The 27,432-nt window shown below is 37.7% G+C and overlaps 3 protein-coding genes across 5 annotated transcripts; 1 reads left to right on the top strand and 2 right to left on the bottom strand.

Annotated features, from left to right (window-relative positions):
• Positions 1 to 2,139: 2,139 nt before the first annotated feature.
• RB195_003945 (uncharacterized protein) lies at positions 2,140 to 6,110 on the top strand (the record flags this gene model as incomplete). Of its 2 annotated transcripts, none has more annotated exons than XM_064201834.1 (4): positions 2,140 to 2,287; positions 2,580 to 2,746; positions 5,642 to 5,756; positions 6,004 to 6,110. In XM_064201834.1, 4 exons carry the CDS (start codon positions 2,140 to 2,142, stop codon positions 6,108 to 6,110), a joined length of 537 nt encoding a protein of 178 aa, XP_064057714.1. The 2 variants fall into 2 exon arrangements, with proteins under 2 accessions (XP_064057714.1, XP_064057715.1); XM_064201833.1 differs by having other exon boundaries at positions 2,161 to 2,287.
• Positions 6,111 to 9,553: 3,443 nt separating this feature from the next.
• On the bottom strand, positions 9,554 to 12,610 carry RB195_003944 (uncharacterized protein; the record flags this gene model as incomplete). The annotated part of the gene is made up of 6 exons (XM_013434937.2): positions 9,554 to 9,665; positions 9,857 to 9,920; positions 11,596 to 11,712; positions 11,857 to 11,950; positions 12,371 to 12,462; positions 12,553 to 12,610. 6 exons carry the CDS (start codon positions 12,608 to 12,610, stop codon positions 9,554 to 9,556), a joined length of 537 nt encoding a protein of 178 aa, XP_013290391.2.
• A 7,958-nt stretch (positions 12,611 to 20,568) lies between these two features.
• RB195_003943 (uncharacterized protein) lies at positions 20,569 to 27,089 on the bottom strand (the record flags this gene model as incomplete). Of its 2 annotated transcripts, XM_064201832.1 has the most annotated exons (11): positions 20,569 to 20,704; positions 21,264 to 21,391; positions 21,825 to 21,959; positions 23,432 to 23,514; positions 23,584 to 23,647; positions 23,773 to 23,908; positions 24,463 to 24,578; positions 25,505 to 25,633; positions 25,723 to 25,748; positions 26,947 to 27,022; positions 27,075 to 27,089. In XM_064201832.1, 11 exons carry the CDS (start codon positions 27,087 to 27,089, stop codon positions 20,569 to 20,571), a joined length of 1,044 nt encoding a protein of 347 aa, XP_064057712.1. The 2 variants fall into 2 exon arrangements, with proteins under 2 accessions (XP_064057712.1, XP_064057713.1); XM_064201831.1 differs by lacking the exons at positions 25,723 to 25,748; positions 26,947 to 27,022; positions 27,075 to 27,089 and having other exon boundaries at positions 23,432 to 23,647; positions 25,505 to 25,603.
• Between the last annotated feature and the right edge of the window lie 343 nt (positions 27,090 to 27,432).

Below are 27,432 nucleotides of genomic sequence, written 5' to 3'. Positions count from 1 at the left end.
AGGTATTTTTTAAATTGTAATAACCGGTCATCAACGGATTCCACCAGCTCAAAGCCTAAAATCCACCGATTTATCTACTTCGATCTTAAAGAATTACGTTTGTCTCTGAGTGCATGGATGTCGCAAGTTCTATCTAAAGAAAAACTCAATGGCACGGATAAAACTCTGAAGGATCAAGAATACTTTTCTTTATTTCTCCTTCAAAGGTCCCGCAGCGAATTCTTCATGCACAAGCGTTAAAATGACAATATTTGCGTATATTTTGTGCCGTACATAATGATCCTGGTTTCTGTCAGCGTATTTTTCTTTTTTTTTTCCTTTCTCTACCACCCTTATTATAAAAGTGGGGAATTCGCACAGCGCTTCTGATCAATCTTTCGAATAAACCCATCGAACACCATTTGAGGTCATTCCGAGAAATCCAGTATTTCATATTGGTCGACCGCAATCGCACAAAATTAAAGCTTACCGTACGAAACTAACATGATGTTTATGATTAGCGCTCTAAATAGTCCAATTGCATCAGTACTGACTGAGGGAGTCAGCGCCTGCAGTACGTGATACTGTAGCAGTACTGGAGCGATTTACAGTACCACAACCTTTTACTAATATCCTTGACTGAACAGAAAGCGTGGCTCTAACTCTGTTTTTCTTTTTTTCAAACAGTAAGAATTTTTTTTTTCCAGAAGAGGACAAGCAAAAACCAGGCTAGCCATAATTGCAATGTCCTAGCCTTCTCTGATCCTAGAATTCCTGCTTAAAGTTTCTATCCATAGTAAATATTCTAATTTCCGCTCAAATAGTAATCCTTATGGTACATCTACAGTAGCTTAAATTTTTAGTTCGAGTACGATAAACTTGGTGAATCTTTAAACTCTATACTTTTTATTCGTGTACGTTTGTATTAGGCATAAATACTAATCGGATTCCTGGGGAAATGCAAAGTGCTCGTGGATCTCTTTTCAATTTTTGAATAATGAATGTTTCAACGGTGCTAATAAACACATTTTAAGGAGAAAAGCATTGTAACCTGGCGTAAAAGTACATGAAACAGCTATTTTAGTATCTCAAATCTGAAGTTTTCCTGAAAATCACATCAAAGGGAGCAAAATCAAAAGAACGATGACGAATATAGGCAGCTAACGACTTAAATGTTCTAAAGTGATATAAGACTGCCGTTTTTTAGATGTTGTTCAAAGTTTGGTTCGGTTTTTTCGATGCTTGCTCATTCGTTTACCTTCTTATTATTATTTTATTCTCTGCACTTTACCAGAATTACAGAAGCTCTAGAATTGTTTATAGTGATAATTTCCTGTAAAAACTATAATTATATAAGCGCTAAAACAACTTGAACGAACAGCTCACCGGTACAATCTTACCGGTTTTCTAACAGTACACAATCATCTGGAAGCATTTGTGTTTTAAATCCATGGAAACATTTCCAAAGCCCTGTTCTCAGACGTTGCTCAGCCTCATTGTGTCCACTTTTTCCATCGAAATTCCTCTTTTCAGTTATCCAGAAGAAATTCTCACTTTCTACACAATGAATCGCTGCCGACGAGATTTTTTTTCCAAAAAAAAACAGCCTGAGTTTTGCTCATACAAATCGATTCCAAACAGTTGCAGTAGAAACAAAAATCGGCTTCTCACTTTAATTGTTTGGTACCGATAAGTTCCTACCTTTTAAAAATTAGGATTTTTGTGCAGACACTACAATATCCTAAAGTATGGATAGAAATAGTAGAGGACAACACCTAAAATTTTAACACTATAGCCAAAAATAAGTAATAATAAGTAATAAGTAATAATGAGCTTAAAACATCGCTATCGTCTCCTTTTTCTTTTTTTTTCCTTTTTTCTTTTTTAAACAAAAGAGCCACTTTTTCATCAATTTCCGAAGCTCAAAATGAACCACTTCGACTCTCGCTAATTATACATTTCCACCTCATTATTCCTATTCCCTCCTCGTCATATGTTCGTCGAACAATATGCATACTGTAACTGAAGACGTCGACCCTAATTCCCGACCGGAAATTAGCATTGGGCCAGCTGATCCCCACGTCTAATCCTCTCGTCAACTACCGCTGAGCCGACGATAACATTTGCACATCGCAGCCAATAATAGAGCTTGGGCGGAGCATGTCCTTCATCAACAGTCCAATGGCAGATGAAGGATTTCAATATGGGCGGAGCCATCGGGTAGATGACGTTCAACAGCTTGTATTCATCACCATGATGCAGCTACAATACCCGTTTGAAGGATTTTCGCAACAACTGAAGAATTCAGGTGAGGTGTTTGATGAGTGTTAAAAATAGACTTCCTTCTAGAATGTTCTGAAAATAGAAAATAATGGGAATTTTAAATTTATCTCAAAACTGTAAGGAACTGTGCTCAAAATTTGTTTCGCGAATTTCTGGGCCAGATAAACATCCGAAAAGTGCTGATCAAAATACTTAAAACAGGCGACGTTGAAATCTTTTCTTCAAAATCTCGTGCTAGAACTCCATTTTTCAATTTTTTCTTAAACATGAGATCTAATCTGCTAAAGTGTCCTACCGTTCAAAGATTCACTGTTCAGAAGTCCCATCTCCAACCACCGACCGTCGTATGAGACGAAATCGTACCGCTTTCAGTGAGGATCAGCTGGATCAGCTGGAGAGAACTTTCGAACAATGCCATTATCCTGATATTGCGCAACGAGAGAAGTTAGCTCGAGAAACTCACCTACCAGAAGCGAGAATACAGGTGCAGTTTTTCGAAATCATGGAATATGCGTGTGATTTTGCTGAATATGCTAAGAAAAGCGTACATAGCTTAGCTTATATTAGTTCAGCTTATAGATTTGCTTATAGAAATCTTAAGAATATTGATTGATAATATTTATGGTTAACTAACAAAAAATAAGTCCATTTTACCAGTTTCGTACAGCCATAGATTAAAAAAACCGAAAAAAAGACAGCAGTAAAGGAAGGTGGGTTGGGTGTTTTTAAATGAACTTGCTGTCCTCTGCCTCTAGCTATCATAATAACATTCTATAGTTTGTCTAATTATCCAGATTCTAGTGCCTTTAGTACAGTCATTGGAATTTCCCCAATAGTACAGTAGAAAATATATAGGACAAATGCTGGGTGTGTTTTAATTTTCTTCACAAAATTCCCTCAAATTTCGTGCAATTTCATTCAACTTCGGGTCCATATCTCCATGCTAGTAGTGGTTTTATTTAGACACATGCTAAATACATTTAATACAACATTTTACAGCACTTCTACAAACACATTTTAAAAAAAGGACTGATTCGACTAGTAGAGTTTACGTGCGTATGAACAAAGACCTTGCTTTTAAATTTTGCGCTCATTTCTGGCATTTTATTTTGTCGCTCCTTCAAAATACAGGGATTGAGATCAGTTTCAGAACATTTGTTCACCAAGGAAGAGCAGGCAGAAAAGAAATAAACAGAGAAATATGGCTAAAAAATACTTTGGCTAGACTTTCCCATCACTCCACACTTCAATGGCTTTTTCTATTTGATTTAATGGATTTTAAATGGGTATCCTTAGATATCTTGATTGGGACTACACTTCTACTGCAGCTCTTTAATTTCACTGCTCTATGTAGGTGGCTTAATGCGTCCGTCCAGGTGGTACGTATGAAAGGAAACTGAGAAAATAGACTCAAACTTACCTGAACATCTCCCATTGTGTTTTCGGGTTACTGCAATCAGTACTTAATGACGTTGCAGGAGTTTTAATGTGGTTCATCCTTACACAACCCATAAAGAGGCATAATTTAGTTCTATTAGTGGAAATTATTGTTTTTATCTTTATATCCCTACTGATTCATGCACACCTTTGTAATTACTTCTAAAACCAAGGTAATGTAGTCCAGATACCGTTAACATCATTACTGTGGTGTTTATAACCTCATCGTTGCAGCGGATTACTGTAGTTGTTTGCCCAAATGCAGATGTTCGGCACAGTGTAGATCCAGCGACGTAGGATGGATGCACGGATAGCTGGAACGGATTTTATGTTGTCAACACTAGTCACATGAATTGTGCCGCAGCAAAAGTACCATTCCTGTAAAAAAAACACGGAGGAAAAACTCGCTGAAGATTCTGTGATTTTCCGGAACCGTTCCGTTTTTTTTTCTTCCATGGAATGAGCATTGACGGATGATTTGAGCATTCGGCTCATTGATGACCCACTAATAACATCGTTAATTCGATAGGTACACGTGTGTTTTCGCGGTTAGAACAGATGCGTCCCATAATCCTTCGACTTCCTCTCGCATTGCGTACTTCAAACATTTGCCGGGGCGCTTCTCAAGCACAGTCACTGGCACTAAACCACTACGCAAACATCGTTAGTTGACTGATATTACGGTAATGTACAGGGTTAATAACGGTCAATGACACCTGCTGAAAATCAAATATTAAAAATTATGGAATTCATTGGGATCGAGAATTGGAAAATGGAAATGTAACAAATTAAAGTGGTACAGAATTTTGGTGAAAATCTTCTTCAAGTCCTTTTTCGATCATTTTCTGTGCTTCTCACGGGCTCTTTGGGACTTTCATTTAAAATTCTCCTTTTTACTTGACATTTTTTCCATGAAATAATTAATTGATAATAGAGTAATCATGATAAATTATACCTAAGTGTATTTTTTAAGGTTATACAGTAACCAAACAGCATTATGTATTGCTAAATGGAATATTTTGATCGGAAAAATATTAAATGTTTAAAAGTGGGAAAGCGTGAGGGTATGTACGTTTTGTATTTATTGTAACGGTTCTATAATTCTGTCTGGGATATTGTTCCTTATTATTAATCTTTCCCTTCCTTATTATTAATCTTTCGTTGTCCACAAATCCCTAAGTCAACTTTTTAACTGTGAACATTTTTAGCACCCCAAATTTCGGGCCCACAGGTCAATACAATTTTGTACAACTAACAAAAAACTAAGATTATACAAAACATGTACTGTTTTTTCTCTGAATTTTACTCCGTAACTATATGTCATTCTCCCGTCCAAATCAAGCAGTCTCGGATACCTATGACAATTTATGTGGATACCTGTCTATTTAGTAATTTCATTCTTATGAGAAAAATAAAAACCTAGGATAGCCATGTTCATAACCACACCGAAAGAGAAAAGTTTCGTCTTCAAAAAAATCCCAGAAAAGTTTTTTCTCTCCTCTGAGCAGATAAGCATCCTGAAAACAGCTGATTCAGATGATGAAATAGTTTGAGCGAAGTGAAAATTCTGAATCAATTTAAAAATACAAAAAAGGATTAGGAGATTACACTCGAGTAGGGCATAGTGGAAAAGAATGAAGTTGGGATTATCCTTAAGTGATTTCATAGCGTTTACCAGAATCGAAGAAAAGAAAGAAAAAAAAAGAAATGACTGCTTCGCAGTGTGTTAGATAAAGAGAGCAATTGGAGCGAGTAATAATATTTCATAGTTGATTTTTTTTTTGCTTTTGCTATTCACGAATCCGAGTTAACAATAGCAATATTTTTCCACTAAATTCAAAGAATCAGTTAAAATCTATTTCAAAAAGCCCATATGATTTTTTTTAAAAAAAGGAGTAGAAGTAGCAAGTAGCATATAATAAGTTTTTTTTTGTTTTTTCAGGTCTGGTTCAAAAATCGCCGAGCAAAACAAAGAAAACGAATGAGAAATCAAAGCGGTGACGCAACGCCACCGCCTACGCCTAACAACTCGACTCCAAAGGAAAATACTATATTCAGTGAGTACACGCCGCCGCCGAGGAGGATTTCCCGTTTATACTTTATCGCTCTGCAGTAGTTCGATGATATTGAATTTCTGTAAATTCTTTGGCCTCCGGAGAAATAAAATCTGCAATTTAATATAACATAACATAACTTTTGCGGGAATTCTTTGAAAAACAAATACAATATTCTTCTTTTCTAAGATTTACGATTTTTTTTCTAGGAATTCGTTTCAAGAAATCATGAAACGCTTCTTTTTTTCAGCATGGACGCCAGGAAGAGTATTTGCAAATTTCTTCCCACCACATTCAACTTCATACGCTCCGTATCCGTCGTTTGTGCACTATCATCAACCACCAGTAAGTGAATAGTGTTGTACGAAATCGTGGATCTTGTTACTGGAAGCGGATCCAGTCGAATGTTAGCTACATATGAAGGGTATTAATTAAAAAATTAAAGCAAATTATTAGAAAAAAAAAACATAGGGATCGAATTGTGATCCGCTCTGATTATTTGATGATCGGCTATGTCTGATTATTGGTTATTATTTATTTGATTATTTGATTATTGATTATCGGCTCTATTTTTACCCCTTATTCCATTTCGCAGATCCCTTTCCCTTTTTCCCTTCAACATCTCCTCCAAACTTCTTCCATCGTGAAGCCATTCTCACTAAAAATAGAGTGAATATAAGGAATTTTGACACTCAATTGGCTGGATTCAACTGGATTTTGGCCCTCATCATTGAATTTTCATTAGTCTTAGATTTTTTCCCGATTTCTAACTAAATTTAGCACCAACAATAAAGTAATACTAATAAATAGCTATCATTTAGAGGATAACTTTAAGTTTTCGCTGTAGAATTCTTTTACTGATTCCGCACCTCAAAAATGAGTGTGTACTCGGTCGATTCTTATTCGCTTAGCCAACAAATAATTGAGTATATCAGTGAGGAACTTTTCATGGAATCAAGGATATTGTCAACCCACATGTCGCTCACTTTCTCTTACAATTCAGCAGATAATTTTATGGTTTCGATGGATATAAATAAAATAATAAAATAAACAATAAATAATATAAATCAAATAATAACAATATAAATACTAAAATATATAAATAATAATAAAATATAAATAAAGTAATAGATAAACAAACACACAAATAAGTAAATCATAACCAAACTACTTTAAGTTGTCAATGCTGCAATGATACTGTAGAGGCACCTGGGTTTTTTTTTTCGAAGTAATTTTTAATTTCTCGCGATCGATAATCGGAAAACTCAATACAGGGAAAGTTGAGATGACGTCTGGTAGCCAGGGTTTGACCTCTATCCAGGGTTCACATGTGATGTTTAACTCAACACTATCAAATTACTAAATCTAAGCGGATTAGGACAATTCATGGCGCGTACGTTATGTAACCCATGTGCGATGTGCGTGGATTACATACTTTAGAAGAGAAACAGCACTTGAAGGTGAGGATCAATCAATAACAATCGGTTTAATTTTGCTTCATTCTTTTTATTATTTTCATTTATTATTTCAAAAAAAGATAAAGGCAGTGGCGTATCAATCCACTAGGAATGCGCCAACGGGTTTTACTGGATTTCGTAATCGTTGAAGTTTTTGGAACTCGCGTTGTCCCAAACATCGACTAACGGGGGCAAGCCGAGGGTCAAGTCGGTGTTTTTCTCCCCGCAGATAACTCTGGTACCAACTTATCGTCCCCGGAGCGATGAAATGCTTGGTTAGCACTAGGGCGGTTTCGGACCACCGACCGTGTGGCTACAACGGACCTCTAACCGTCTGGGCCACACCCGTTCCGCATTTATTATTGCTATTATCTTGTTTATTTTATTTGTTCTCACTTGTTTACTATTTGTTACTTATTTTACTAATTTAAAGACTTTTCTCCAATTCATTTTCTTGAAATTTCCCCGTAAGGGCGTCTCCAATAATGTCACAGCGGGACTCTTCTCCTTCGAAAATCTTAGAAAAATTACTTAAAACCTAAAATTGACTTCAGTGGGATGTTGAGTGTAAATTTGTAAATAAAAATAATCAGAAAGAAAAACGTTTTGGAGGAGAAAGCGTCGAACGGTTGTTGAGCAGCACAAAACATATGTATTCCTTGCTAAAACCTGCTACTAAGAAAAAGTTTTTGTTTTCATTTCAAAAAGTTACAAAGGAAGGAAAAAAACTGGATGACACGTCATATTTCCTTATTCTCCCTGCAAAATTTTCACCCCTATTCAAATTCTTCCATTTATCAACTTTTTTTCTTTTTTTCATCCATTCAGCAGCACATTTTTTTTCCTTTCAAGTTTACTACACAGAATTCAAGGCAATCTTATGCATAAATAAAGTAATTTTCATACGTTGGTTTTTTTCTGGATTGCCTAAGTCCTAGAAACTCTCTCGTGACTTTTTCCTACTTCGGTCTCCTAGCCGACGATCTGATCTTGGTACGTCTTCCATGTTCAGCGATCAGAGAATACCTTACGTGAACCGTTATCGATCGATAGGGGTGCGTTCATCGCCCGTTAGTCGGAGTTAGTCGGAGTTGTCCAGAAAAGAATCACAGATCTTAAATCTCCAACTTGATCATGTGTCCTTGAGAAACGTTCAGGATTTAGTGTAATATAGTGGAGATATTTTTATAATTTAATGAAAATTTCACTTCCCAAAAACGCCTAAAAGTCCATCATGTGTCATTTGTCAAAATTCGATCTGTCATCTGGTAAAACATGGATCTAATTGGCGTTAATCGTCTAATTAACACTCGATCGAACTTTCGCCGTTGACTCCTTCAAACCCTCTCGATCGGCTGCTGCTGTCCAACTATCCTTAAGTGTCCTTAGATCCGTGTAATCATAGAAATTGACCTTCTGCCGTCGACGCAATTGTTGCTTGACCTTCGCAAGGAATCGTGGACAACTCTATTACGGATGATCTGACTTAAGAAAGGGAGCGTTCGCACAGAATGAAGCATGGAAATTTCCCGTAGAATCCAAAATTTCTGGATACTCTTTTTAATACTCTTAAATAAACTACTGTACCTTATTTCTATATTACTCGTATTCGGTCCATTCCAACTTTTTTAGGCTTCTTCTCAATAAAGTGGAATTTTCAGTGCAATTTTTATTTTTATTTTCAGTTCACCTAAGTTTGGAACTTTCTTGGATTTCCGAAATTTCTGAATATTTCTCTTAATACTCTTAGATAAACTACTGTACTTTACTTCTACATAACTTGTACACCTTCCCCACTTTTTCTGGTTTCTTTTTGATAAAAGGGAATTTCCAGGTCAATTTATGTTTTCATTTTCAACTCACTTAAATTTAAGAAAATTCTAGAATTCTCGGATTCTAGGAAAATCTCAACTTTTCTATAAAAAAACATTTTTTGATTCCATCAAGTAACTAACCATATTTTGCATCTTTTTTTTTTGTTTCCTTCCATGTGTTTTCTTCCTATTTTTCCGTTTCTTCCAATGTTTCCGGTTTCTAAAAATTTTCAAACATTTTCTCTCATTCAGGTCCCATTCCATCACATTCCACCAACATTCAACATGTGATCAAATGTGATCGAAGCGATCGATATGATCTACTCGTCATTCTGCTCCCGTAAACCACCATTGTCCGTATTGTCTAGTTTTTTTTTTTCATTAGTGTTATGTAGTTATTATCGTAATCGTGTGAAATGTGTGTTTGTGCATAACATTTACTGCTTCCATCAATAAACTTGCCATACTAATTAGCTTTAATTTATGTACATTTAGCGTAAAGAAAAAAGAAATAGTTCGATCAAATCCACTACATGCACATCGCTTTGCATTCATTGTAGGTCTCGAAATTGTTCGCATTCCCATCTCGTCCATAATAAGTGAATAACATGCAATTCTTGAAGTTTTTACTGTAGAAATATCTAAAAATGAAACTTTTTTTCCAGAAAAAACATAAACACGCTTCAGATCCATGTCGAATTTAACAGAAAAACATTATCAGATCCCCGCGAAAGCTAAGAGATTTCATTTACTCCACTTTTACTTTATCTTCATTTATTCAAGTGCTTATGATTTAAAAATTTCTATTTGAGAAAAAATTTAAATCACTCACCTGGGACGATGCGATCCTTGATCACCGAATTTTCCAGCGTTGTACTGTAGGTTACACAGGTAATCTGAACAAACCTTTTTTTTGTCTGGAAAAAAAAATTATAGAGGGACTAAAGAATTCGTGGCTGTGGTCGGGAATCAAATTGGATTAATCCGTTACGATTCCCAGTTGAAGTCATTAAAAAGTTGGGATTTTTTCTTCTTTTTTTTAATTTCCATGTCATATTGAATTCTTCTTATATTACCTCTTTTTTCATTATTCCAGATTATTCATATATGATTATATGCCATCCCATAAAGGATAAAATTGCACGGCGTTGATCTATCCCGTTCTGGATGTGCTTACGTGTTCCATGTATACTGATATTATATTTCATTTGTGTATATTATATGTAGTATTTCATTTAATTCATAGGAATTATTAAATTATTAATATTATTCATAGGAAAAATTCATTGGAATATTTCTAATCGTGTTTATGACCGTTTATGGGATGGTTGTAGCACAGTCGGGTACGACATTCCACTGTGCCTGTGCTCGATCGATCGATAAAAGAAGAGGGATAAAGTGTCTGGCGTTATTCAATCCGCTTGGGATGCGCATGTAATAAAATATAAGCAATAAAATAAAAACATAAATAGTTGTTAAATATGAACAGTTAACAATAATATTTATCGTTTAAGTTATCGTTTATCGTCGTTTATCGTATAATAGTTGTCGTTTAACAATTGTAAAATAAAAAAAAAATTATCGATTTGTCGAGAAATTTCGACTCAACCTAATAATATAATATATACTAGTACAGTAAAAACTTTTATTTTACCCCCATTGTGTGAGCACACTATTTCTTAGTGTTTTTACTGAAATTGTCTGTTGATTAAAGAGAAAGAGTCAATTCTTCCAGTGCACAGATTAATTGAGACTTGGTGCTACATTCTTCTAAAAAAGACGTAGTCTACAAGTTTTTACTATAGTAGTGGCGATCCATGTCACATTGTCAAATCCAGCGCTCAACTGTCGCAAATGTTTTACGTGAAGCAATCTAAACTATCCACTTGAATAATCCTATTTCCTTGGATGTATTTACGGTCACAGAATAAGTTAAAGTGTGTGTGTGTGTGTGTGTGTGTGTGTGTATGTGTGTGTGTGTGTGTGTGTGTGTGTGTGTGTGTGTGTGTGTGTGTGTGTGTGTGTGTGTGTGTGTGTGTGTGTGTGTGTGTGTGTGTGTGTGTGTGTGTGTGTGTGTGTGTGTGTGTGTGTGTGTGTGTGTGTGTGTGTGTGTGTGTGTGTGTGTGTGTGTGTGTGTGTGTGTGTGTGTGTGTGTGTGTGTGTGTGTGTGTGTGTGTGTGTCGTTAATCAATCCGCTTCGGATCCGCCACCACGCTCACTTCAATTCAGTATCGTTTGAGGTTTATGAACGTGTAGCTGGCCCTAGACAATGACTTGCGGAGGCCAGCCGATTCGTCAGGTCCCTGTTTTTATCCTCCCAGACAAGTCTGGTACCAATTTATCGACCCCGGAGGGATGACAGGGTGAGTACCGGGGCGGATTCGAACTTCCGATCGATCGAGCACCCGTAAGTCATTGTAAGGCGGCACCGGCATTCACCGGCATCAAACGATTCTGAATTGAAGTCGAATGCGTAGGCGTATCCCTATAGGGATTGGTCAGTGCTGTGCACTTAACTTTTATGACATTTATGCTTTTTATGACCGTTTATATACTTCGGAGCTTGCTCACCTTTCTTGGGACAACATAGCTGACCCTCACATTCGTAACCGGTTGGACATTCCGAACACGGTAATGGTTTATCCAGAGAAGTAGCACCGGCAGCGTATGCACCCGACTTACAAACAGCTGAAAAGTAGGAAAATTCCCAAATTTGTGGATCATCTAAGCATTGGATACTTCTGTGTATAATTCTTTATTCGGCACTGGTGCTGATGCTCCTATCTGCAATTTACCTCAATATCCCTCTCCCACGGTAATATAAGAACTAACCATCTATGGCGGTAGCTTCCTGTCCTTTTACATTTGAGCATTTTTTCTGACATTCTTCACGAGTTTTGAAATTGTTCCCATTCCCACCACAACCCTTAAAAGAATTTACCCTTGTAAATCAGTAATTAATTGCGTAATTTTCTTTTCTATAAATAGTGACGATGAATAAACATGAAGAAGATGATGTTTACAAATAGTGGGTGAATTTCCGCTCAATCAATACTCATTCGAAAGAAAAGAGGCAAAAAAGGCTCAGTAGAATGGCAGCCGAGTTTTATTTATATGGTACGATTTTAGTATTTTTTTTTTGTTTGTCAATTTGAACTCAGAATTTAACAGAATTGTGTAAAATGATCGTATCATAAAATGATCCCGAACGATGCATTCAATCAAATCTTTCAGGGTGACAGGTAGTGGAAACCTTGTGACTGGCTGATGTCAAGGCAAGTTCTATTCTAAACGATTAGAAAAACCAGTAATAAGATGACGTTTAGGTAAATAATCTCTAATTCACCCTGTAAAAGAAAGGTTGACATCTTTTCGTGTGTTCGTCGAAGAAAAATCGTTGACCGGCTGGTTCACCACAATTTGTACCTTTATCCTTCACTAAAAAACCAGTTTGACAACTTTGTGAAAATTCTTTTCATCATTCATGTTGACAAAATCATATAAACATGAAGAGAACCGGTAACTAACTAAGTAGACAATCCTTCTGAGCGAACGCAACGGACACCAGCACCAGCAAAACGATCATTTCTGGAAAAAAAATTAGTCCACATGAACGAAAACATCCATCGAGAATTTGGGGAGAAAACAGAGAAGGATGAAAATTAAGTTAAATAAATAAATAAACAAAATAAAGTTCCAAATGAAAATTTGCGTTGAGAAGCAGAGATTAAATTATCGATCGGGAACGATACTTAAATGGCAACACCTATGCAATCTCTTTAAAATATATTGATGCACACAGTCTGCACATACTCCAAAATAACCATTTAAAGTTTTTTTTTTTGAAAAATTTTCTAAAATAGCAATAAGTAGAGGATCTAACACGACTAAATAACTGAACTTAGTAATGAATTTTGCGTGCGTCGGTGACTATCTTCACTTTTTTTCTGAACGAATCCTGGACTAGTGTAAACAACGATTAAGAAACATGTTGTAGCTTAACCACACTGAGCTGAAAAACTTTTAATAGATCACACTTCTTTTTTTTTTGGAAAAGTTGGCAAACATCTTCCTGTGAGAGATCTGCGCCCTCGTTAAGAAGTCATCTCTCCACTCCTAATTTAATCGCGTTCGTCAACACGTTACGGATATGAAGACGAAAATCAATTATAGTAAAACTAAATCAAAATTATTAAAAATTACAGAAATAAAAATAGCGAGCAGAGATAAATCAAGCAATAAAGTTTACTAAGGTAAGCAATCTTAACCTGGACGAACATTGATATCAGAACTTATGTTCATTCAAACAAATAAAGTATGAACGGATGCAAAAGAAAAACCCGCCAAGTGGTGAGACCTTGCGAGTTTTTGCGGGCGCGTCGCGGCTGCACGGATGAACATGCGCACGAACGGTTATATCTGATCATTACCTCAAAACGGTCACCAATTGAAATCCGTAAGGTATCAACGATACAATATAATACAAGTACAGGAGTACAAATTTTGAGCTTTTTCATTACTGGAATTTTTCATTCACTACATATTAATCAAACGAAAGTAGGAGGTGCATCGCAGTGTTATCTGAAACATTTTTACTTTTTTTATTACATTAACATTTTCTTTCATATTCTCTTCTGAAAGATTTTTATCCATGTTGATCCAAACTTGAAGATAAGCATCGCAAAACTAAGCCAGTATAGTCAAAATCTACGAGATAAGAATAGCAGGCACTCAAACTCCCCAAGAATTCTCAGAGGAAAGAAGCGGAAATTAAAACTTGAGGAAAAATTCTAGAAAAACTTTAAATCTCAGTTAAATGGTTTTACTTCTTTTAGAAAAAGTAGTAAATTTTGCAAAATTTCTCAGTAAACGATCGAACTGCCGAGAAATTCCCGTCAGAATCAGGGATGGCGCTGCCACAACGTGCTCGTTGATGTTGCAGGAGTCGTACACTGTGCAGATTACTGTACGCCCAAATTGGTAAATATCTTTACTTCAACAACGAATGTGTTTTAAAATCAGGTAAATGTTGTGATCCTTCATTTTGAGCAAACCCGATGTAGTGTGAAGCAGAGAAGCTCAGCAGCAACGTGACTGAACAAATTTGCCGACGACTATATACGCAGCTCAGCTAGAAGGAAACTAATTACAGTACTCTATCATCTATAACCTCTATAAAACCTCTCAATTGCACTCATGTAGCGAGGTTGAATAAAACAAAATACAGTACTAATTATTTTTCAGGATGGGTGTAGCGCAGTCGATTAACGAGGTTCAGCTGTAACGATCGATGGTTTGAATCCGCCCCAGTGCCAACCAAGCTCTTCATTCCTCAGGAGTCGATAGATTGGTTATCAGAATTGTTTGGGAAGACAAAAACACTGATATAACACTGGTTAGCCTTCGCAAGTGATTGTGAAGCAAATGCAAATCCGTTTAGAAACCTCAAACTTCTCCGATTTGATGTCGAACGCGGAAGCGTATTCCCCAGTAGAAAAAAATTAAAAATCAAAAATCAAAAAGATTAAAAAAATTCCCATAGATTCCCATTTGATCTCAAAAATCAAAAAATAAATAAATAAAAAGCCCATGGAAATTATTTCGATCGACAACTCCGTGCAACTAATCCTTATTCTTTAATTACTTCTCAGTATTTGCTCTGATGCTACTGTAAAGTTTCCTTCTTGGTAAAGATGAACTGTGATTAGTTCCGAAGATGCGTGACGTCATGTTACAAAGTTTTGTTTTAAATATTCTCTTTCCTTAGTATGTATAAAACAAAGTAGAAAATTGTAACCCAAGTGTTGGCTCAGCCATTCAAGTGGAGGACGATAGGAGCAGAAATTTACTTTAACGTTTGCATTCGAAAGAAAACATGGAAACAACTAACAAAAATTTCTGAGTCAAAAATATCAGGAAATGCATTCCTCTCGGCGTTGATCTCCGCCTTCAGATTTAACTTCAATTCAAACTTCTGCTGAGTTTAGGAAGAAGAAATTTGAGGGGAAAAAGAACAAATTTGACCAGCATTACTCAAAAAGAATCCAGCGATGACTTTTGTTCTCTTGCGCGCACTCTTTCGGCTTCCATGTCTACCATGGATGCTCACAAAGCACTGTCGCTACTTGTACTCGTGATCGTCCTGGATATTTCCGTCGTAGGAAATCTTGAAAATGCTAGAAACATTAGCTTTAGCGTTCGAAGCAGAAAGTGGCATTCAACACTTCTATGAGATCCATCTAATCCTGTAAAATCATTGTTCGTTACCAATTTCAAGAGAACATCCATAAATCTCTCTTCAATAATTTCTGATTAAGTCATGGACGCCGAAGAGCTGGTATATTTGTTTTCCAATTTTCGTGGATGACAACATCCGCCACACATCAGTCATTGAAGGCAAGTTTCCAGAAAATTTTCAGAGTCCACTTGAAGAAACGATCTGATGCCATATGACTCTCTCTTATTCTCACAATATTCAACAAAATCATTACGTGGAAAACAAACACTCTCCCCATAGAAGAACTTGTCTTACCCCGCAAAATAAATGGGAAATAAATGGGGATGGTGGGTGCACCGATAGTCGTATCACCGAACCTGATAAAAGTGAGAGAAATTCTGAAAACAATTTTAAGAAGTGAGAAATGATAACGCGATCGGAAATCGCGGAATAGCGAAATATGAGTTTCCCTGACACGTTACTAGAAGATCCGATAAAATATGAGCGTTTGGATGTTTACGTCCAGAAAAGGATGCGTATTTATATGTACTTCACAGTGAGCAAACAAGTTCTTCTGGTGTTTTTTTTAGCGCTACCACAGTACGATCTCTCTCTTGCTGCATCGTCTAAACATCTATTCAGCGAATCGTCTTGAGTACAGACAAGAATATTTTAGTACTGTATTGCTCGCATGCAGGAGCAGTTGCACAATTAACTCTTTGGACTCTAATCTTTAAGTCAAATCCAGATTTTTTTTTTTCAAAGAAGATCTCCAAGAGTATAATTGGGCTCACTCTATGAGAAAAACCTATTTTGAGGAGAAAAAGCACACTGTCATTTGCATTTATTTATTATATTTACTCATTATTTATTAAATTGTATTTAATTATGCCCAAAGTTCATAATAAATCAATGTCCACTCGATTAGCGAGTTCTGTCAAAAGTTAGGAAAGGAGTGGTTAGATTGGGGACAATTAAATCATACGAAGTGTAAATGGGAAAAATCCGATTTGTGTTTAGTAAAAAAAAAGTAAAACTAAAAATACAAAGTGAAGAAAAAAATTCGATACGGTCAACTTCAACGAGAATAAGAATGCGGTTTAAACCCTTAATTCAGTTTGTCAACTTTGTAATTTCACTTCTTTCGGTGTCACTAATAGTGATATTTCAAGCACTTACCTCCTTTGTCAATTAATAATTTTTGTTTTGTCCCTTCTGTGACCTACACTATAAACATCTTCTTAGAGGAAATAATAGACAAAGTGTTCATAATCTGTATTTAAGCTGGATCTAATGGAATTAGAATTTATTGTTACTCGTTATTATCATAAGTTATACTATTACTAATTTTTTAAATTAGAAAATTCGGCAACATCTGATAATTTACCTGTGATCACCTATCAAACAAACATTTAGCAAAACGTATAAACGCGGCGGGCAAGTGCAACATAAATCTCGGTGCTTCGTGTAGGATCGTTGGCACTTAAAGGCATTACCTCGAAGCCGCATGTTCCGCGCCATTTTTTACGGCAATTAGGAAGAAATGGACGGAATCACCCTTCTCTCCATAATCTACGATCCTGTATACAAATACTCCACCTGAAATCCGTACCACCTCAGATTCGTGGGCTGATGCCCTTAAACCAAGTCAGGAAACCGCCGCGACGCGTCCGCGCCCTTCATCTACTTGAAAAACAGTCCTCTTGAACTCCATTGTGCTCGAATCAGGGTGACTAATTTTTATATTGTACTATGAAATAAAATTAATCATCTATCTACATTACGTTATAATATAAATTATTTAAATTTTAATTCTGAAATCTGGTGAAATCTGTGATTCGTGATCTTCTTTTTAAAAATAAAGGGGAATCGAACAAAAAATATTTGACTTGCAACTGGATGCGTTATACGAGGAGACGAGCAAGAAAAGAATGAAAGTCCAGAGAACCTCCAAGTCACATAGCTATTATTGTCATCGAATGTGAGTCAAAGGTGAGGAACTAGATTCCAGGAGTTTCATTTAAAAATATACATCCATTAAGGAGTAAATAAACTAGGAAAAGTGTGATAATCGTCAGGGAAAAGACGACGCCTCGATTCGTTCGTGTGAAAAGTCGAAGCATAGGTGAACATTAAGGTGAGAATTGATGTGAATTCATAAATGAGCACCATAGCGCTATACACAATAGTTAATAGGTGTGACAGTGTGTGTGTTTGATAGCGTATGAGTTCTTAGCTGCTAAGAACTTGCACCATCAGAGAACCAGTTTTGTGTGTATGTGTGTGTGTGATGTGCCGATTGGTGTGTTATTACACAACGTCCCCGTCGAATCCTTCTTCGTCTGTGTGTATGTGTGTGTGTGTGACTTACTAAAGACGGGACGATTAGCGAATATACAGTAAAGGAGTACATAACCGGTGTGAATGTGTGCTGTGCGTGTGCGGTTGAAGGACACGTTCATGCAAAGGTCCCATCAGCAAGGTAAACTCTGCAGAGACTTTAAAAGCTGTGTTAAGACGTTAAGAATATCATCAAACATTGCTACTACAAAATAAACATTCAGAGGCACGTGACCCGCTACATTGAACATAAATAAAATTATAATAAAATATAAACGACATGGGGCGGGTTTGGTGTAGTGGTTACAGGTTCCGCTTCCTGCACGATCAATCGGAGGTTCGAATCCGCCTTAGTGCTGACCAAGCCTTTCATCCTTCCCAGGTCGATAAATTGGTGCCAGACTTGTCTGGGAGGATAAAAACACTGACTCGACACATCGGCTAGCCACCGCAAGTCGTTGTATGGGCCACGTTCGTAAACCTCAAACGATTCTGAATTGAAGTGAACGTGGGGGCGAATCCCAAACAGATTGATTAACACCAGAAACTTTATCCTTCATTCCTTATAAACGTCATAAAATGTAAACAATAAAATGAGCATATAAACACTTATTAAATATAAATAGTTAACAATATTATGAAAATAGAAAAGGAGAACGACTCAATTCTTCCAGCCCCAGATTAATTGAGTCTTGTTGTTATATTCTTCTAAAAAGGACGTAGTCTACAATTTTTAACTGTACTAGCGGCGATCCATGTCACACTGTCAGATGTAGCGCTCAACTGTCGCAAACGTTTTACGTGAAGCAATCTAAACTATCCACTCGAATAATCTTATTTCCTTGGATGCATTTACAGTCACAGAGTAAGTTAAAGTGCGTTTTTCTGGTGTTAATCAATCTGCTTGGGATGCGCGCCCACATTCACTTCACTTCACAATCGTTTGAGATTTACGAACGTGGCCCATACAATGACTTGCGGTGGCTAGCCGATGTGTCAAGACACTGTTTTTATCCTCCCAGACAATTCTGGCACCAATTTATCGACCTAGGAAGGATGAAAGGTTTGGTGAGCACTAGGACGGATTCGAACCTCCGATCGACTGTGCAGAAAGTGGAACCTCTTGCCGACTGCGCTACATCCGCCCTTATTCTTTGGTAATATCCCGACGGATTTAATACTTGAACAGTGTGTATGTGGTCAATTACGAAAAATCGTCGTCTGAGCAATGTCATGCTCGCATGTTTGTCAATCATATGAAATTTATTCAAAATTCAATTCAAAATCGAAATAAAACTTCAATCCTGTTTAGAATCACAGTTGTAAGGATAGGAGCTCGTATATGACAGAAAATGAATAGATTGGACTCTTACTATCAAATTGACCCTTTCTTACAGAACAACAGGATTTCCTCGTCTTGCACTGGTTAATACTCTTTCATTCCGCTATGAGACGAGTGTCTATTGTCTTGAAAAGAACACCAATTCCAACAATGCCTTTGTTGTCATATATTCCGAGCAACACCTCTTTTCCTGTATTATGGAAGGCGATCAGTGGACGTTTCCGTACCGCCTAGGCCCGAACAATGACGATCTGTTGCGCCTTCCTGGTCTGGATCATCAGATCTTCAGTAGTCGCTTCCAAAGCAAGCGCCAGTATATTGTATGTATAGATCATCACAGTCCTTTCGATCAGCCTAGAAGACTCATGAAGCGCAATCCATCCCGTATCCGGTAGAGCAGGGCCTTCTCCTCAGTTAGGAAACCCTTCTTCTTCATTAGCCAAGCGAAACATCTGTGGAAGCCTCCTGAGCAGCAGTATTAGCAGCGAGCGAGGTTACAGCTTCTTCGTTGGATCCATCTCAACCCAGTTCACGTGCACCTGCCAGTTATTTGATTTCACGCTGATTCCCGGATCTGGCTTAAGGAGCAAAGAAACACATAAATTAAGAAACTGAACTTAATCAGATTATTATGCCGCTAGTTTCACAACGGTTGTGACAACATTTGAAAAAAGAATATTTATTCCAAAAATCTCCATATGGAAAAGATGTTATTAGAATGAAAGCACATTTTGCAAGATGTTCAACATTCACGGAACTACAACTGTATTTATTTACAAAAAAAAAACAAGCAATCCGTGTTCTATGGAAATATCATCAGGTCAAAGGTTTTGTACATTTCCACTACGACCATCTCTGCATGAGGCGATGTAATACTTACTGTAAGTGCAAATTCGCAAGATGTGAAGTTTACCCCGTCTGCTAGTTCCTACTCAATATTAGTATAAGAATTTACTTTAAGTACTAGTATTACTATTTACTTAGTATTTATTTTGAGTGCTGGTAAAATATACTTTAAGAGTCTGCTTAAGGACTAGTTTCTCTAATGAAAATGAAACTTGCTGCCACTGCTGTACCACAACGTGTTCGAATAAAAGAGCAAAAAAAAATTGCTATGTCTAGCTCCTAGCAAAATTTCATCAAGATGGCTGGAATTGTTCGCCAGTACCAGAGTAAGCACCTAGAATAATCTAAAACAGCTTGTACGCATTCTATACAAAGGCGGCACCTGTGTTTGACAAAACCGAATCGATAGTTCAGTGAAGATTACTGTAAGATTATGTGCCAAAAAGGGGAGAAGAATGACTGCGGTTGTGCCGCTATCGGCAGGGAAAACACGAGTGCCGTCGACTACACGTTCTCTCGACAATATATACTAGCAAATCTACAATCTACTTAGACTACAATCGAACTCGAATGTCTCCAAGCAGGTGGTCGCTATGCGTTTTCGATCGGAGCAGGCCAAATAGAGCGATACGCGTAAAGCAAAGATAGCGGGCGCATTGCGCGTCGCGGTCACTAGAACATACTCGGCGCCGACTGTAAATATATATATATATATATATATATATATATATATATATATATATATATATATATATATGCAACGTAGAAGATGAGTCAAGCTTTGGAAACGGTAGTGCTATCAGTTCAGCTCCAAGTTCACCAAATTGCAGGAATGTCTTCCAATTTTCACCATAATCACAAGACCATCTTTGTTTCGGAGACCGACCCATGGGCGAGAAGCCTCGCGTACTCTCCATTGTGCGATTTCGGTGACACTGCAAAGGAAAATTGAAAGTGGCCTAACTCAGCGGGAAATGAGACGTTTTAGATCTTCAAAAACGTAGTGTTTTAGATATTCAAAAGTGAAGGAAGTTTAATCACACTTATCCGGATAATCGATGGAAAATTTTCAGATTTCGTTACTAAAACCTTCGAGTAATGGTGCTTAAGCTCATATTCAGGTAAATTTTCTGGGACAGAACAAGCGCTTGGGGAGTTCCTTCTGTGAAATGTTCACGACGATATAGGAAAAAATATGTTCCCTAAGGAATTCTCAACTTTCAACTTTGGTGGTAAAAAGACACACAATCGACTTTCTTTCCAACAATAATACATAAATATCGATTTTTTTCTATTGCTGTGGTGTGAACAATCATTTTTGAAGGAAATAAATCGAAAAAATAGAGCGAAAAACTGGAGAATCAATAGAAAATTAAGAAGTAATTTTAAAAAAATAAAATTCCTTCACAAAAATCACTATTCCACGACTACCCGATTCCTCCGAACTAGGGACTTAAAGTGTACCAAAGAGTATCGGGTGTATCAAAGGCTTACATGTCGAGGAGCAGATCTGGATTGAGAAAATCAGCCGAATCAAAACCCATCAAAATCGTCTCTTCCGCATGATCCTTGATTGCGTCGAAGAACATTTGAGAAATTTTCCGTTTTCCTTCAAACCATTGCTGAAATAAATTTTCACAACAACAACAAAAAATTAAAAGAAAAAATATAAGCTATACGTCTTTTGCATCATAATTCTTTGCTATGGTCTTTTCATTGGCATAGCCTGGCAAGAAAATAAGAGGGTGCCCAGTTACTGGATCAGTGAACAAAAAAGTAAATTTAGAGATTTATGGTTATTAAGGATATTTAAGTCTTTTTAGAAAGCACTTTCGTAGCACTATTATTTTTGTTTTTATTCATTGCACAGTTTTACGTCATTGTACTTTACAATTGCAATGGAGCTACATTTGTACAGTTGCTGTCGAATGCAATGTATCGGTCAGCGGGGAGACGTTTTCCGTAGAGAACATTGCTCCACTTCCACCAGTCGATAGGACGACATTCGATGAAGTGATAGTGAAAAAAAAAATTAACCGTAGATGAATAACAAACCCATATAATCCGATTGATTGCATGTGGGGTAATAGAAGGTCCAGCAACAAAAAGTGTATCGGCTTGAAGAAGCAGCAATTGCTCATCAGTGATTTCTGTCATTCCATGAATATTCATAGACGGCGCGTATTTCGCCTAAAAACGATATTCGCCAAAACTAAATACATATACATAATAAAAAAAACAAAATAAATTCACAGATTTATACAAATATTTTTGTTAGGTACAAATTAAATGCTTCTTTCAATCGTTCTAAAGTAACTTCATCGATTTTGATGCTATCAAAAGCGATATAAAACGACCGGCATGCATGGGTATGGGTCCGGAAAAACCTCTGGGTTTTTGGATAGCAAAATGCTTCTTGATACACTCAAAAAAAATCCAGGAATGTCACAAATTCGTGCTAATTTTCTCGCTACATCTTAGAGTTCGTTGATCCTCCGTGGAAAAAGGTTGTGCGCCACTCTGTTTTGTCCACTTTCATGAATATTATGATGCTGCGCTTCTGGTGTTGAAGTCTTTCATCGTCTTTCTATCGTCGAGCTGCTCAGATCAAGCTACAACAATAGAGAAACTCTCGAGAATAATCAAACACATCATCCAAAAGGAAGAAGAGCTGCCTTCGAGTTAAAGAAAAACCGATATTACTCGGATTAGCAAGATGGTGTGGAGATCAGCCCTCCAAGTCGACTGCAGCACATGAATCCGGGGTTTCCTGCGTCTGCCAGAGCCCCACTAAGCCGACCTGGTTAGGATTTCCTATTATTTTTCTGTGGTAATACTTCTCCTTTGCGGTCAACGGTATAAACATCGTGCAAAGTAGCTGATATAGCAGCACTTCTGCCAAATAAAATATACAAGGAAATGGTTCCCTGTTTTAGGGCAAACATGTCACTGTCATACCCGCTGTCATAATAAAACTCACAAATGGTGGACACTGCCCCTGGGTCAAACATAGAGTCTGATGACAAGTGAGGTAGCGAGATAGATTCGTGGTTGAGGGCTACCGGCAGTATGGGGTGGCCGACGGGCGAGACAGAGATTGTCTGTGCAAGTCCCAATGGCTACGAACTGCAAGTGGTGGTACACGTCCCAAGGGTACTTACGCGAGTTCGGCGGAGGGTGACTGCTGCAGGTGGGATCGACCCAGGTCACCCAACGTCGGGAGCAACGCATGGCCTTTGTGGTGAGCTTTCTGTTCACTCAATTCTAAAAAAAGTAAAGATTTCCAACTACTTTTTGGGGAAAGAGGAGAATTCATCTAACAAATGTACACGTTTTCTTCTTAGCATCTTTCTTTCCCATCGCAGCCCAGTTCGCTTTCATTTTAACTAGAAATTAGGATTCCTCTTGATTACTTGACCTTCCTCTCTGTCGATCCCCAATTCATCAGACCACACTCACTTGATCATAATGACGACCGGCCATTCCGTTATTGGACACCTTTTCCTTCATTCACAAGAATCAAAACTTACGGTTTAAAGAGAACGAGTAGCTGGACACAACAGAGATAAATTGAGAATAAATTTTAAAAATGTAAAAATGTAGGCTGTAGCACCACAAAATATAACATCAATATCAAGGCCTAACAAAAAAAGCAGACCTACCACTTCTGAATCGAAGAAGTCGTGGTCCACTACATAACCATCGTCTTCTAGTTGCGTATATTCGTTTATCACCAGGCTACAGCCTGGACATAAATGTTGCAGGAAAAATTTTACAAGTGGTGGATTCTTCGTCTCAATTCCAAAAGTGTTACAAGAGAATTTTCGTCCAATAGGTACAATCGCATGCATCCGTTTGATTTCTGCATCTGTTGGCGACTAAAATTTGGAAAACTTGTTCGGTCGCATTACAAAACGTAATGTAAGGATAAAAATGATACATAGGGTTATAATTATGAATTCGGAACGAAGTTTGATGCGAGTAAGAAGGAGGACTAACTAACCATTGTAATATGCAAACCCTCGGTTTTAATCCATTTCGTAAACTGTACAAAAACACGAAGAGCAGCTGAATATCTCGTTTCTTGTGAGTAATTTGCACCAACCTTGACGACTTTATGTTTATCCTCCATCACTTCCCTAAATCAAAGTAGTGGATGTATGGAAATTTTTAAAACTTTTTAATATAGCAGCAACATATCGACTTAATTATCGATTAATTCGACTTTATTTTTCCGCCTTTTAAATCTGTAAACTTTTACCTAGTCCTTCAATCCAGTTAATCAATTTTTGAATCCTTTAATTCTAACTAGTAGAATCCTACATCAAAAATATGACCAACGGCTAAAATGATCTCTTCTACGACGGTAAGTTTCGTCTAACAGAGCAAACTTTTAGTTTGGAAAAAAACAAGGAATAGCTGAGGCCCAGATCAAGCAAAGACAGCGGGTGGACACCTCTAATTCAAATTCAATTCAATTTAACAGATTTTCATCGCAGTAATGTGAGAATAGTGTGGTCGAGTGAGTTTCGCTAATATAAACGTCTGCGGAATCAAAGCGGTGCCAGTTCTGCGCCCATTTAAACACGCAACCATGATTCGAGGCTGTTGATCCACATTCGGAATTCTTGAATGACCTACCTTGCTCGGAGGGAATGATTAATATGGACGAAATAATAAGTGCAAAACATACCGCGCTACAAAACATCCTCCATCTTCCAAATCCAAGAACTGTAGGTCGAAGTGCGTTATAAAACAACTGAGGTATGGTGTTTTTATTCTCCGTGAGATTCTGATGGTGACGGCATCCTAAAAATTATTAAGATGGGTGTTCTACAAGCAATGCCGAAAAATTTCTGGTTGTTCCCGTTCTCTTGTTTTAGTCATATGTTGGGACTGCACTGTTGCAATAAAATCCAAGCGCGGTAGCCGACAGAACTGCCATCTTTCAAATTTGAACCAGGAGGCGAAGGCAGTATATTTTGCTAAAGACCGTGAGGGACATCAACTTGGCTGCGCGATAGACAAGGACTCCTCATCTAAGTACACTAAGCTCTGCAATGATGTAAGAGCTCGAATTCCCAACGATAGTCTCTCTTGGTAACTTTCAAGCTTTCCGCTTTCCTCCACGTAAAGTCATGAAAATTTTTTGCAGTCTGTCCAAAACGGCATGAAGTTAGGTGCAGTTGCGTAAGCGGCTGCGCTCTAAACGGTGCACCGGAGCACCGCGGTTAAAATCGAGGCAGAACCATCGTTAACTGCAGCGATGAGTGGTGCCACCAAGGGTCCCCTTTTGCTACTAATCGATACGCACCGAGCTTAATGTCGTTTTGATCCGACCATACCAACCGATTTTTTAAGCTAACTATTATTTCATCTTTTTTTTTTTCCAAAAATCGGCTAACGAAGAATGAGCGATGTGCTGAATGGTATACATGGGTCAAAATGACATGAAGCACGGCGTGGTTGCGTACGCAGTTGCGGTCGAAATGCGGTCGAAGCGGCGCGGTGGACATAGCGGTGGGAATCGAGATGGGACCAGCGTGAACTGCAGCAATGAACGGTGGTAGCAGGCGACAATCTGGTTTCGCTTAACTTGCACAAAAACGAAAATTAAAGGGGAGAGGTTGGATTTCAGCGGTTGAAGTCATACGTTCTTTAAAAAAGAATAAAAACCTTTGAAAAAAAATTCTTTCAAAAACCGTTCCTAGAAGCATTGCACAAGAACTGCTCACCTTTCTATGCCCAGTTAAGGTGTTATCGTCCAGATTCATGGACATTGCCTCAACTTTCATGCTGGTGACAAGAGATAGACACTCCCTGCTTAGGAACATGAACCGTCTTAGCGTTGGTAACGAGAGATACTGTAGAATCTCAAATTTCAACTCCAATGGCAATTTGTTCCAAGGGTGACAGCGACATTCCGAATGATTCGAGTTCAGCTCGTCTTCACCAGATGTATCTTCGCTCTCCATGGACCTTAATAGTAAGGTGATGCAACATAACAGTCCAACATAACACTAGAATAATCATAGACAGAGTAGCTACGGTGAGTTCGATCAGTAGCAGATTTCCCTTCGCACCATTTCTTTACAGGAACCCAGTTGTCAGCCCTTCTTTTTCTACCGCATCTAGTACGTTGACAACCGCGTCGTGACACACGGGTGAATCATACATGTTCGATAACAAAGGGATCTATGAATCATCTTTTCGCTTTTTTTCATGGAAATGCAATGTGTCACTCAATTTCCTTCCACTAATAACACCAAATAGATATGTACTCGTGGTACGATACCACATGTGAGCAAGAAAACGCATTTGTTATCAATATTTGTCGAGGTTACACTGATTCGCGACGAAAAAGAAACTGTTTCTTCGCTTTATTTTCCACCGTACTCTACGTAGCAAAATATAAAGTCCCATAATAGGTCCTCCTTTTTCAAATATATTCCTTGGGGCCGCAACACATCTCAGTTAGAGGGAATGTCTCCCCTCACTTTTTTTTCTAGTTATATCAAACTCAAAGAAGGATATGAAGGACCTGGACAAACGAGCATCTATCTGGTATCCAGGATTCTCACTTTCATTTTAAGCGAAAATAAAACAAGGGTTTTCTTATATCCTATATCACGTATTTATAGTCGGGTGAAAACGAGCTGAAGCTTGGTGTAGTTGCGTAAGCGATTGCGCTCGAAGCGGTGCGGTGGAGCGTAGCGGTTATGAACCAGTAGGGAGCATTCGCAGCACTCACTGCATTTCGCGATACTCCCGATCTCAAACGCTGGTTCTACCGCCCAGCTTCGAGCGCCAGCCACTCATACAACTACACTGGGGTTCATGAGGTTTTGACCCAATTACACAGTTACTTACCTACATGACAGTCCCTAAGCGACATAAAACTCTTGAAAGAAATGAAGAATAAAGTTCTTGAAATAAAGTGACATTCTGGAAGACGAACAACCACTTAAGAGAGCGACATGCTCAGTTTGCGAATAAGCAAAAAAGGAAACGAACTCTTCCTCTGTTGAATTCCCAATGTGTTCGATGTGTTAATTGAATTCAAATGAGGCGCACGTATGCAGCGCATGGCTTCTACTTTATTGTTATACACTTAATTTCAAGTCTTTCGTTGTTATAAAGCGACTTCGCTCGAGTTTGTTATCCTGCAATCAATTACCTGTGATCTTAATCCTGATGTAGCCCTCAATAGCCATACATAATGAGTGAACACATAGAGAAAAGAGAGATCCATTCTGCGACAAGAAAAATAGCACCGAATGACTGTAGTTAGCGAAACAGCCTTACGTCATTTTGCACCATCTGACACTCATTTTTCTTCCTCCTCTAATGCCAGAACTGGTGACCATCCCTTTAGAACTCTTCCTGAGCATGCACAGATACTTGCACCTTTGCTAATTCTACTAGCAAAGACCACTTCACTTAGCAGAAAAGGATGCGAAAATGTCATATATAATAGTTCTAATTTATAGCTCTTTTTCTATCAAAGCTGATAACCCACACTTGAAGCTGAGTACTCTACTTATTCTCAACATCTAAAGAAGTCACACATACTAAAAAGTATCTTTTTGCGTCACAAGACGAAAGAAAAGAATGGAAACCAAGCGACGGACCGTAAAATTTAGTAGCTCTAACGGCACAACCA

Source organism: Necator americanus, chromosome IV (assembly GCF_031761385.1).
Source record: "Necator americanus strain Aroian chromosome IV, whole genome shotgun sequence".
Lineage (NCBI taxonomy): Eukaryota > Metazoa > Nematoda > Chromadorea > Rhabditida > Ancylostomatidae > Necator > Necator americanus.
This window is presented reverse-complemented; position numbering and strand designations above follow the sequence as displayed.